Source organism: Oryzias melastigma, linkage group LG1, assembly GCF_002922805.2.
Source record: "Oryzias melastigma strain HK-1 linkage group LG1, ASM292280v2, whole genome shotgun sequence".
Lineage (NCBI taxonomy): Eukaryota > Metazoa > Chordata > Actinopteri > Beloniformes > Adrianichthyidae > Oryzias > Oryzias melastigma.
The window spans coordinates 16,795,054-16,806,393 of NC_050512.1; the positions used below are offsets into that span (position 1 = coordinate 16,795,054).

At 35.5% G+C, this 11,340-nt stretch overlaps 2 protein-coding genes and 1 long non-coding RNA gene across 14 annotated transcripts in view; 2 read left to right on the top strand and 1 right to left on the bottom strand.

Moving 5' to 3' along the window:
* dnajb14 (DnaJ heat shock protein family (Hsp40) member B14) overlaps window positions 1-5,351 on the top strand; it is a 7,388-nt gene extending 2,037 nt beyond the window's left edge. Inside the window, exons 2-8 of the mRNA XM_024289457.2 lie at window positions 1,492-1,666; window positions 2,161-2,306; window positions 2,783-2,971; window positions 3,143-3,228; window positions 3,497-3,606; window positions 4,309-4,481; window positions 4,560-5,351. Coding sequence (XP_024145225.1) covers window positions 1,492-1,666; window positions 2,161-2,306; window positions 2,783-2,971; window positions 3,143-3,228; window positions 3,497-3,606; window positions 4,309-4,481; window positions 4,560-4,684 — 1,004 coding nt within the window. The 3' untranslated portion in view covers window positions 4,685-5,351. The remainder of the gene's footprint in view (window positions 1-1,491; window positions 1,667-2,160; window positions 2,307-2,782; window positions 2,972-3,142; window positions 3,229-3,496; window positions 3,607-4,308; window positions 4,482-4,559) is intronic.
* LOC112157026 overlaps window positions 2,746-11,340 on the bottom strand; it is a 32,079-nt gene continuing 23,484 nt past the window's right edge. For all 12 annotated transcript variants that reach the window (XR_004948068.1, XR_004948079.1, XR_004948076.1 and 9 more), the window contains 3 exons: window positions 10,664-10,758; window positions 9,069-9,230; window positions 2,746-2,969 (listed from right to left, as the gene is read on the bottom strand). This is a non-coding gene — a long non-coding RNA (uncharacterized LOC112157026). The remainder of the gene's footprint in view (window positions 2,970-9,068; window positions 9,231-10,663; window positions 10,759-11,340) is intronic.
* On the top strand, window positions 6,476-9,759 carry pla2g12a (phospholipase A2, group XIIA). Its single transcript, XM_024289461.2, has 4 exons — window positions 6,476-7,189; window positions 7,386-7,462; window positions 7,553-7,718; window positions 9,149-9,759. The coding sequence occupies exons 1-4, from the start codon at window positions 6,922-6,924 to the stop codon at window positions 9,265-9,267; spliced, it is 630 nt and encodes a 209-aa protein (XP_024145229.1). The 5' UTR covers window positions 6,476-6,921; the 3' UTR covers window positions 9,268-9,759.

Genomic DNA, 11,340 nt, shown 5'->3' on the forward strand with positions numbered 1-11,340 from the left:
AAAGTATGCATATTTAAAATTATGTGAGTTTGCAAATGTGTGCAAAACAAAATACTATTTTCACAATTGTAAACCAGTTGTAAAAAAGAAATTGTAACATTTCAGTTGAGGTTCAAATGTAGCTTAATGTTTAAGTTATTTCCAAAATTTGTTTTTTTTTTAATCTGAATTTAAGCCCTCCATCTAGCTTAAGGTAAAAATGATAATTATTTCCACTAAAAGGCATTTAGACTCATTTTGACTGCAGTTTTAAACAGATATAATTTCTTGTTGTACGTGTATTTAGTTTTTTCGAAATTGTGGTGTTTCCATTAGGAGAATTTATTATCGAAATTCCAATTTGCGAAATTTCAGAGCTAATGGAAACGCGACTACTGTTAAAGAAAAGCTAAAGTCTGGTGTTTCCCTTTTGTTTGGCCATAACAGGATGTTTTTGGTTCAAACCAAGTGGAGCAAAACGCTTGTTCTTAGGTTATTTAGTTCCAATGTAATAATTAAAAACATTGTTTTGCATGATTTTAGAATTACTTTAAGCACTTTAGATATTTTTATATTCTGTATTTTTTAGTAATGGAGTATTTGGAATAATGGAGTATATATGGAGTAATTCTTTATCGTCCCACTCCAATCATGTTTTGATCTGCTGTAATTGTGTTCCAAGTGGTCTTTTAATTATGATTGAGCCATTTTTAGGCAAATAAAACAAAACTGTCATTTTCTAGATCAAAGTTTGTGCAGCGCAGCAGGAATTCATTAGAAATTCACCTCTGAGTTGTGGGGGGTCTGTTGTCGTGGAAGTAAGCTTCAGCTGACATGCTATCATCTCCTTGTTTACACTCTTTTGCTAGCTCACAGCCCCTATAACCTCAAGCTAACATTAGTGGTACAACAGAAATGGTGAGCAATATCAGAGCTATCCAGCTATACCGTTTTGAGCCAGATGTCAGCTCAGATGAGGAAAATGAAGAAGTTAATAGATGTATTTGTCTAGAAGTAGATGCTTCAGAATGGAGCAGAGCAGGAGACTTTGGCCTGCCCGTTTTACTTGCCGTCACAAAAGATAACTTTTTCAAATGGAATCTTTTTATTTGCTCCAGATTTGAAGAAAAAAAGCCCTCACAAATTTTTAATCTTGAATACTATTATCCATGTCATCCATTGTGTAAAAAAGTTCTACAAGAACATGTTAAAAACACCAACAATTTTCATTGGATTGAGTCTCTGCATATTTTCTGAACTGCTTATTCAACTTCTGTCTGTTTGTTCTGAAAGCAGACTAAAGAGAACTACAGAAAAGTATGCTGAAAGAATGGTATTTGTGGATGCTGTTGTGTTAAATATAGTGTTATTGAATTAGTGTGTGAACCTGTCAAAAACGGTTAATTCAGGTTTGTACTCATGTTTGATTTGTTTTAATACTCTGGCCAAAGCTAAACCACTGTGTCTCCTCATCTGACCTGCAATGATACCATCTTGTTTTCTGCTCCTCAGCTCTATTGGAAGCATTAACAAAGAATGGGAGCTCAGCAGGAACTGGTGCGTATCGGCGGAAACCAGCAGAACAGTCGGAAACAAACGCTTCCCAGCCAGGGAGAGGTGGTCAAGAATCTGAAAGAAACGAGGCGACTAAAGGTTTCACGAAAGACCAAGTAGAAGGTGTACAAAGGTGAGATGACCTTTCTTAAATTTAGTCCCACTATAGTTTTATAAATGTCATTTTTTTTTTTAAATAGTGTAATCATTGTTAAACTGGGATTACCTTTTTTTTGCCTGCAACTAAAGCAGGACATCATAGTCTCTGTAGTGTTGTGTGCACACAGCTGTTACTATGGGAACCTCTCCATCTTTGAGTCCCACGAGGAGGCTGTGAGAGACATCTGGCTGTGTGAACTAGATACCAGGAAAACACCTTATGCTTTGATTAACACCACGCAGGAATAAAAATAAAAGGAGCCACATCGTCCAAAATAAAATCATGGAAACAGATTTAGTTACAAAAGCTTTAGTTACAGGACACAACACTCGTGATGCTCACATCAACCTTCACATTGCATTTAAGTTATTATTATAATCTGAAAAAAGCTGATGAGGTAAAATCTGTGACCTAATGTCATTGTGCAGTTTATGTCCTCACATTTACATTGTTTTCCTGTCTTTTAGAATAAAGCGGTGCAAGGACTATTACGAAGTGCTTGGTGTTAACAAAGAAGCTGGAGACGATGATCTCAAGAAAGCTTACAGGAAACTGGCGCTGAAGTTCCATCCGGACAAGAATCACGCACCCGGAGCGACAGAGGCCTTTAAAAGTAACTCCCTCAGCCACATTTTAAAACATATTTATTACAAATTTGAATTCATATTACACTGTAATGAAATGATTCTTATGTCTGTACCAGCACATCCTTAGGCTCAAATATTAACAAACTAAGCTAGTTTGGTGTTGTGCCTTTCTATGGGAAATCAGTTAAATGAATAAAATAAAATGTTTTATTTTAGTTTTGTGAGGTAATGTAGGTTGTCATCACTATTGTGATAAGAAAGCATAACGCTTTAAATGTCTATCTTTTTTAATCATCTTCCATACATTAAGATAAAGCTGCAGTTTTAGCTTGTATCCATATGTGCAAAGTTTCACAGTTGTTGGGACAGTTTTACTTCAACCAGCTACAATTTAAAAAAACTGGACGTGTTACATTTTTTTATTATGCTGAAGCTTTACTTCTTATCAGGTACATTTCAATGATAGATTTTTTTGCTAACTTTATTCATTTTTCTTCTCCAGAGATTGGTAATGCTTACGCGGTTCTTAGCAACCCGGAGAAAAGACGGCAGTATGACCTGACGGGAGGGGAGGAGCCAAGCAGTCCGAGCCACTCGCACAGGGGAGGCTTCGACTTCCACAGAGGCTTTGAGGCCGACATCACTCCTGAGGACCTCTTCAACATGTTCTTTGGAGGCGGTTTTCCGTCCTGTAAGAGATCAATCTTTATTCTTCAATGTTATTTGATTTTCTTACTCATTGTGGTTAAGATGACAAGTTACACTCTGTGACATTTTTTTAAGAATAGCTGGGAGTTTTGAAAGTGAAACACTTTAAAGTATTTTGGTATTGTTATGACCTCGCCTGTCATGTTTTCAACAGCAAGTCCACACACATTCACCAATGGCAGAACAAGTTACAGCCAACAGACAGATTACCGACAAGAAAGAACCGAGGAAAGAGGAGATGTACGTAAATGCACTTTTAAAATGATCTCTTCGCATTTTTGCTCATATTCTTAGATAGCAAATATATTTTGAAGAAAATTGTATAAGTAAATCTGGAATTTTGTTTTATTTTTACCCTCTGTGTGAATATTGTTTTCATTTTTGGATGGGTTCCTAGGATGCAGTATTTTGCTATAATTTGTCCAAAATAAATAAGTAACAAACAATACACAATTTGATTCATACGAACAGTAGAACAAGTGTTAACATTTTGTCTCTTTGTCCACAGGGTGGTTTTTCTATGTTTATCCAGCTCATGCCTATCGTCGTCCTCATTTTAGTTTCAATATTGAGCCAGATGATGGTTTCTCCTCCCCCCTACAGTCTCTATTCCAGGACGTAAGTGCCCACCAGCTTTAAATAAAGCACAGAACTTTATTTAAAAAAAGCAACATTTATCATCAAAAAACAAATGGATTTAAGAGTTTTTACATCCTATTGCGAGAATACCTTATTGTATTATTGTCTTTGCAGTATTTATACCCTCATTTATCCAAACTTTTTTCAATTAATGGAGTTTTTCTATCAGTTTCAACCTGTGTCAACTTTGTAGCATCTTGATTTTGTTTTGAGGAATTCTGATGTTGCTCTAAAATCATTTTGTGTAGCTTTCTGGATTCCTGTGTTTGGTTGCATTATGTGCACTAATTATTTAAAAATCTGTCTAAAAAATTAGGCAATCACCTGCTGGAAAATATTGAAGAGTCCACTATCAACTATTAAAGCCTGTTCCTCAATCACAAGGCTTTAGTTTTTAATGACATTTTTTGTTTTTGCACTCATGCCTACATTTTTTTTACTACTAAAATATAGGATTTTATCATCATTTTGCTTTTTACTAATATGACTAACTTAACAACATTTAAGAGAATATTAACAATTGAATTATGAAGTATGTGGAAAAAAATAGAAACATAGTTTTGTGTTATAGTTTTTTATTTTTTATGAAAATTGTTTTCCTCACTGTGTGCAAACTGGAAAAGTGTAAACTTTCTCCTTGTTATTTGCACAAAGACTGTAACGCTGTGCTCTCTTTTCCAGGTCTACGGGTCAAACTGTAAAAAGGCAGACTGAAAATCTTCACGTCGACTACTACGTCACCAGAGATTTCAAGTCCGAGTATAAAGGCTCAGCTTTGCAGCAAATTGAGAAAAATGTCGAGGAGGACTATGTAACGAATGTTAGAAATAACTGCTGGAAGGAGAGGCAGACAAGTAAGCAACTGAAGCCAAATAGTCTACCCTTGCTTGTTTATGGATTTTCTGACGTTTTCTGTTTCTCGTCACTTTCAGAAACCGAACTGCTTTATGCTGCTAAAGTATACAGGGACGACCGGATGCGGAAGAAGGCAGAACTTATGTCTATGGACAACTGCAAAGAGGTGGACAGACTAAATAACCTATTCAGAGGTGGATGAGATGGAAGCTTTCAGGATATGTAAATATGCTGTAAATTACTAGTTGTTTATGTTATATTTCTTCTTTTTTTTTTAAGAAGAGCAAGCATTTAAATTATTAACTTAGCTCCAGTTGAAAAAGCCCCCTCTTGCTGACTTCTTCCTAACTCCAGCCTGGCTGTAGACATTGCATCTCATTGAACTAATCTAATCACTGTTAACACGTACAGATTTGTTTTCTATGATCATTTTTTTTACTTTCTCCTGGGAACATGGCAGAGGAGACCCTCGATTGTAAAGGCATGTGTTTTTAGTCGTAAGCACTAAAGTGGCATTCTGTACAAGCAATATACTGTCAGAAAAACAACCAAGTGCAACAGCTTTTTGCAAAAAATGTTTATCAGATCCACTTCCTGTAAGAAGGAAAAATAAGTTTGTTTTATTTTTTTCCTACACTTCAACATTTGAAGATAAATGAATCATTAATTTTGAGTTTTACTCTTTCCACATGTTAAGTTTTTAAATGTTTAAAGTTCTAACCATGAGCGGACACCGAAGCTGTTATCCATACCTGGTTGTACATTTTCATTTTGAATGTTTAATTAAAATGTTATTTAAGTAAATATATAGAAGAAAAGAAATTTCTTCAGTGCTTGCCTAAATATTGAAATAAAATTGATTCTATAGATTGGATGTTTGTCCTTTTACTATACAAATTCATCTATACACAAATGTTTACGCTGTGGGGATTTTCCCCTGAATGTTTCAATTGTCTCATAACTCACATTCCAAATTTTTCCATTTGAGATTTTGTTGCTCATCCTGAGCTCTGTGTGTTCTAGGAATGTAGTATTTGTGAAATAGGTTGAGAAACCTCTAACTGAAGGTGTTCCCGAAGACGTGTTATTTTGGAATGGTTTGATTTTAACTGATAATACAGACACATGTACGAACATGTAAAAACCAGTAAATGTATAATCTTGATCTAGAAACTGGAGGTAAGTTGTTAAACTGTAAATCACGAAGCTCATTCAGCCCCAATGTTCATGTTGTTGGAGGACTTAAAAAGAAAAAATCAAACTGAATTCATCTCACACAAATGAGTAACTTGTTTTTGCTGTCATACATAGAAAAGCTGTGTAATTTGAGCAGTGGGTTGGTTACTTCTTTCATTAGGAACATGTTTGCACCCACTATAAAATCAATAAAACACTCACTTTTAGATCAGAGTTCAATTTAAGCCACATTTGTCAATAATTTAAAGGGACACAGAAGCTGCTATTTTAAAATCCCACTTCCAACATCTTTTTATCCATTTTAAGAGTTCCCTGTGGTCATTTATTATTTTACCGTTCTTAGCCTAAATAAATAAAAAAACGGTGTTGTTTTCCAGGGTGCGATGTGGCAGGAATTCATAAGAAATTCCCCTGAGTTGTGGGCAGAAGCAATAAAGCCTTTGCTGACATCCCAACATCCCTTTGTTTATACTCCCACTAGCTTACTGCCCCTCACACCTCAAACCTTGCATTAACGGTGCAACAAAAACAATCAATATTAAAGACATTCTGCCAGTTGCCAGCTCAGATGAGGAAAACAAAGTCATACATAGACCTATTTGTCTACAAGTATATGGATCAGTGCAGGGAGAAACTCCCAAACCTACTTCACAACTACAAGTTTTTCTAACTGCCTTTTTTTGCTCCAGATTTTGCAATGATTTGAATGAAGAAATATTCAGAAATGTAGTTTTACTCAATATTTTCTTGATAAATGTCCTCCATTGTGATAAAAAAACGCCACAGGAACATGTTAAAAACACCAAAACATGGTTTTCAGTGGGTATTTAAACCCCTTTAAGTTTTAATTTCAAAGGTAAAAATTAAATTTGTTTTAAAGTATTTCTATGAGGTCTTACTTCCGAGGATTGTGGGTAGTGTAGACTGCAGTAACCTTTTTAATTTTTTCATTTTTTTTATTATTATTATCATCATCATTATTATTATCATTATTTAACAAAAAATATATAGTTATTTATCACTATTTAATGTTTTTATTTGGCAAATACCGTCTTACGTTTTCTGTCAGTGATCACGTGAACACCTCAAACCCGGAAGTGACACCATAGATTTGACAGATGAGTTGGAACTAAATTGAAAACAGTTTGCCTTTAGGATGTTACCGAAACAGCTCACTGAGAAATAATTCCCGGTTCTGTGGATGTTTTGTTCGGGATCCGGATCGGACCAGAGGATTAAGCTATGCGTCTGGAAACGCTGCTGTCTGTGGGAGGCAGTAGACGGACTATGACGTCTCCCTACCTCGCTCGGCTGCTCCTGTTCAGCCTGTTCATGTCGTGTGGACGTTTCGCGGTTGTGTCAGCCTGCAAACAGGAGCCCGAGACCCCAGACTGGAGAATGACACTGAAAACTATTCGTAACGGCATTCATAAAATCGACACGTACTTGAACGCAGCTTTAGACTTGTTTGGTGGGGATGACGGGCTGTGTCATTACAAATGCAGTGATGGTGGGTTTTTTCTTCACAATATTTGCCCATTTTTAAGCAATACTTCTATATTTGTAACTTGTCATCGTTGTTAAAATTAATCAAACTAAACGATCTTTATTGTACCACTGAGAGACAAATGAAACTCTTAGTCATCTGTGTTGATTTGATCATCTCAGCAGTGTCAAAACAAGAAACCTTTGCTCCCTTCTGACAGGTTACAAACCTATAGCTCGTCCTGGTTACAAGCCTTCACCACCCAATGGGTGTGGATCCCCTCTCTTTGGATTTCAGGTGGCCCAGTTTGAATCTTTTGGGGTTTTCCCCCCTAAAAAATAGTAAATTCTAACAGGATAATAATAATAATGGTGTTGTTATTTGCAGTTTGATATAGGTATCCCATCCATGACCAAGTGTTGTAACCAACATGACCGCTGCTATGACACCTGTGGTCGTGAGAAGCATGACTGTGATGAGCAGTTTCAGGAATGTCTGGAAACCATCTGCAGAAATGTACAAAGAACTCTGGGATTAGCCCAGTCTGTGCAAGGTAAGACACTGATAATGGTGTTTAATGAAAAATGTTGGTGTTTTTAGCATGTTCTTGTGGCATTTTTCTCATTATGGAGGACATATGGTAAAATAAATTAAGCTTAAAACTTACATTTTCAAGTATTTTTTTTTATTCAAATTGTTGTGAATCAGGAACAGATGAAAAAACTGAAATTGGAATAAACTTTTGCCCATAAACTCCCTGCTCTGCTCCATTCTGATGCATTTACAGATAGATCCATGTACGTCTTTATTTTACTCGTCTGAGCTGGTATCTGACTCAAAACTATACCAGTGATAGCTCCACATTTTTGTTGCACGGCTAATGTTATGTTGAGGTTATTGGGGGCCATAAGCTAGCAAGTGAACATCTAAGTAAAGGGATGATGGGTAGTGGGAGTGGGCTTACAGTCCCGCCCACAATTCAGAGAAGAAATTTCGAAGACCCCTTATAATACCCCCCCCCCCCCGACAATTGTAATTAAAACACCAATAGAAACCCTTAAATAGATAAAGTTTATGAATGATTGTAAATATTTAGTAAACTTTAATTTTAGTTTTGTTTTTATTATTATTAGTTTGCTTTATTATCAATTATATTTGGATTAAGCCATAAAACTACATATTTGTCTCTATTAGTATTCATTCAAAGTTGTTTTCTGCTTGATTGCTTTTTTAAAATCATACCTTTAGCTTTGTAAATAATAAATGGCATTTATTCATTTAGCGCTTCTTAGGAGACCCGTAGTGCTTTAAAGGGTAACCAAACCAGGAAGTCGGAGGCTGACTCCACCCACTGCCGAAATTTGAAAATCCAGTCAGAGGGGTGGGGCTTGGGGGCTGGACTGCTATCCTTACTGGGGCTGCAGATCATGACGTCAGACTTCTAAAACTTACATGGTTTGACCAATCACAAAGTTCAACTGTAATACAGCGATTCAACCTGTAGGGGGCAGCACACATACGGTTTTTGACTATATTTTCAAGAATAAAACAGTTTTATTTCAATTTGTCAAAAATTTGGCAAGGACCAACATGCAGCACATTTAAAGCCCCATTTATAGAGATCAACAGCCAAAAAAGTTAATTTAGGGTTTGATTACCCTTTAAAGTCATAGTCAATCTCTGTAGAAGGCAAGGTGTTTGTAAGTTTTTTAATGTTGTAAGTTCTACTTATTTATTTTTCTAGTTTTTTTTTTCTTTAAAAGCTTTATCATGCAGAATTGTCTGGTAGTTTAAATGTTGATTTTTTTCCCCTTAAGCAATTTGATTTAAACTTCATGGATAACGATTTGCTTTCAGTTACAGAGCCATGTTGAAATGCTGGTGAAATTTGCCATTTACTCACAGTAACTTGCTAGCATAAATACACATTTTCCCTTTGAGATGTCTCCTCATGTTCTTGCATTCCATCTTCTGTCTCCACAGCATGTGAGTCTGCAGTGACGCTCCTTTTCGACGCTGTCATGCACTTGGGATGCAAGCCATACCTGGATAGTCAGCGGGCCTCCTGTGTGTGTCAGTATGAGATGAAACGGGAGCTATGATACTGCAGAGACTGGCACAGACACACTAATTAAAGAAGACCAAGAATAAAGCTTTTTATCTAAAATTGTAGATTTATCTCAGGGATGCAACTCCTACTGACACTAAGTTGTGCTCTTCTCCTGTTTTTAGAAAAGAGAACATTCAAATAGTTATATATGTGTAAACTAGAAGTGCAATGATGTTAGTTTGTGGACAGTTTACGTCCTTTCTATAAAAATGTTCGGAAGTGGTTTGCTGAAAATGTGTGTTGTTGTTTTTTGTTTTTTTTTTTTCACAGGATAAACTTAAAAAAAAAGACTAAAACTAGAGAACAAGTGTCAAGGTGTTTACCTGGTCTTTTACCAACTATTTTGTGTCAGTTAAGTTATACTCTTCCCAAATAATATATAATATTTGTAATATTTAGGTAAGCATTGCCAACTAATTGGCAGTTACCTAATTCATAATGTGAAATGTTGATTAAAGCGTATTGAAGATTGAGCTGAAATTAACATTGAGTAATTCCTGTGCTTTTATTGTCTCCATCATGTACATTTGTTTTGATTTTTATATTTGTACATTTTATAAATGGCAACATCAAAGTTCTTTTTGTCCTTGTGAGGGAAGTACAAGCTTTAAAAAGCTAAAACAAAAGAAGAACTACCATCCCCTGGCTAAAAGTAGTACAATTGAAGTTTATTAAGTATACTTGAGTTTAAGTATATTAAGTCTACTATAGACCATGTACATATAATGTAGAAAGTAAATAATTGCTCCTTCAGACTCAATTGGAACATTTAAAGTTCACAAAGTAGTTTAACAAAATAAACATCAAGTATACTGCCTTACTTATTTAAAACTCCATTTAATGTAACCTTGAGCAATTTCTGAAAATGTTCAGCCTGGGGTAAATTAATCTATGTCTGTGGTACGACAACAATACTCGGCTGGATCAACACAAGAATTCTATCCTAGAATAAGACATACCTGTATGGAGAGAAAACAGATTCATCCGATTTGTGTGCACACATCTTGATTTGTAACTTTTGTCTGTATGTTTGTGTGTTGCTTTTAATTTGTTTGTGTGGAATTTTTTATTTTTAACTCATACATTTTGTGCGTAACCGTGTGTACTTGCAATTGTGTATTCACATGTAAAAAATTACAAAAAATACAATTTACACATGCATAACTTTAAATTAAGACAGCTTAAACCTAACTTCAATTTAAAAGAATACACATATTGACTGTTACACACACAAACCGGATTTACGCACAAATTAGATTTGAGACTTTTCGCGTTTTGGATTTGAGTCTAAGTGATGCATTTAAATGCTATTAGAATGCTGGGTCATCTGAGTTTTCCTATCAGCTGCTTTGAACTTGGATGTAAAGCCTTCCATAACCACATCCTACCTTACTGATGTGCTCCACCGACACACCCCGTCTCGTTCTCTTTGCTCCTCCGATGCTGATCTCTTGTACCAACCATGTAGGACCAAGCTCCAAACCTGGGGAGACAGAGCCTTTTCCATCACTGGATCTACCCTTTGGAACAAGCTACCTGAACACATCCGAAACTGCACTGACCTATTTCCATTTAAGAAAACTTAAAACCCATCTTTTTAAAACTGCTTTTAATCTTTAATTTTATTTCACAATCTTTATTTCCATCTTTAAATTGGATGTTTCTTATTACTGCTTTTTCTTAATGTAATTTTGTTTCTTTTGTAAGCTTCTTTGAGTATCTTTTAAAAGTGCTTTATGAATAAAATGTATTATTATTGTGGATAATATCTAGTGAAAGCTTTACATTTTTCTACTTTCCTAATCTATATGCTTGATAACTAATGAAAAAAAGTCTAAATATGCTTTTTAAAAACATCATCACTACTACTTTTATATTCTCTTATCTCCTTCACGACTGCAGTTTACCTACCAGTACCTTCGCCATGGAGCTCTTCTGAGAGCTCTGGTTCCCAGTCGCAGGTCCTCCTGGACACTCAGCGTAGTGGTTCAATCAGTTCTAGAAAAACTTTAGTGTTGAGTGTTATAAAAATTCATATTTAGACTTTTTTCTTTTAATTTTTGAG

What these genes read in the sequence shown, in the direction of transcription:
- pla2g12a (XM_024289461.2), top strand. Translation starts at nt 6,922, where the DNA reads ATGCGTCTGGAAACGCTGCTGTCTGTGGGAGGCAGTAGACGGACTATG. An exon ending in TCATTACAAATGCAGTGATG is followed by an intron (nt 7,190 to 7,385) that starts GTGGGTTTTTTC and finishes CCCTTCTGACAG; the next exon opens with GTTACAAACCTATAGCTCGT. An exon ending in ATTAGCCCAGTCTGTGCAAG is followed by an intron (nt 7,719 to 9,148) that starts GTAAGACACTGA and finishes CTGTCTCCACAG; the next exon opens with CATGTGAGTCTGCAGTGACG.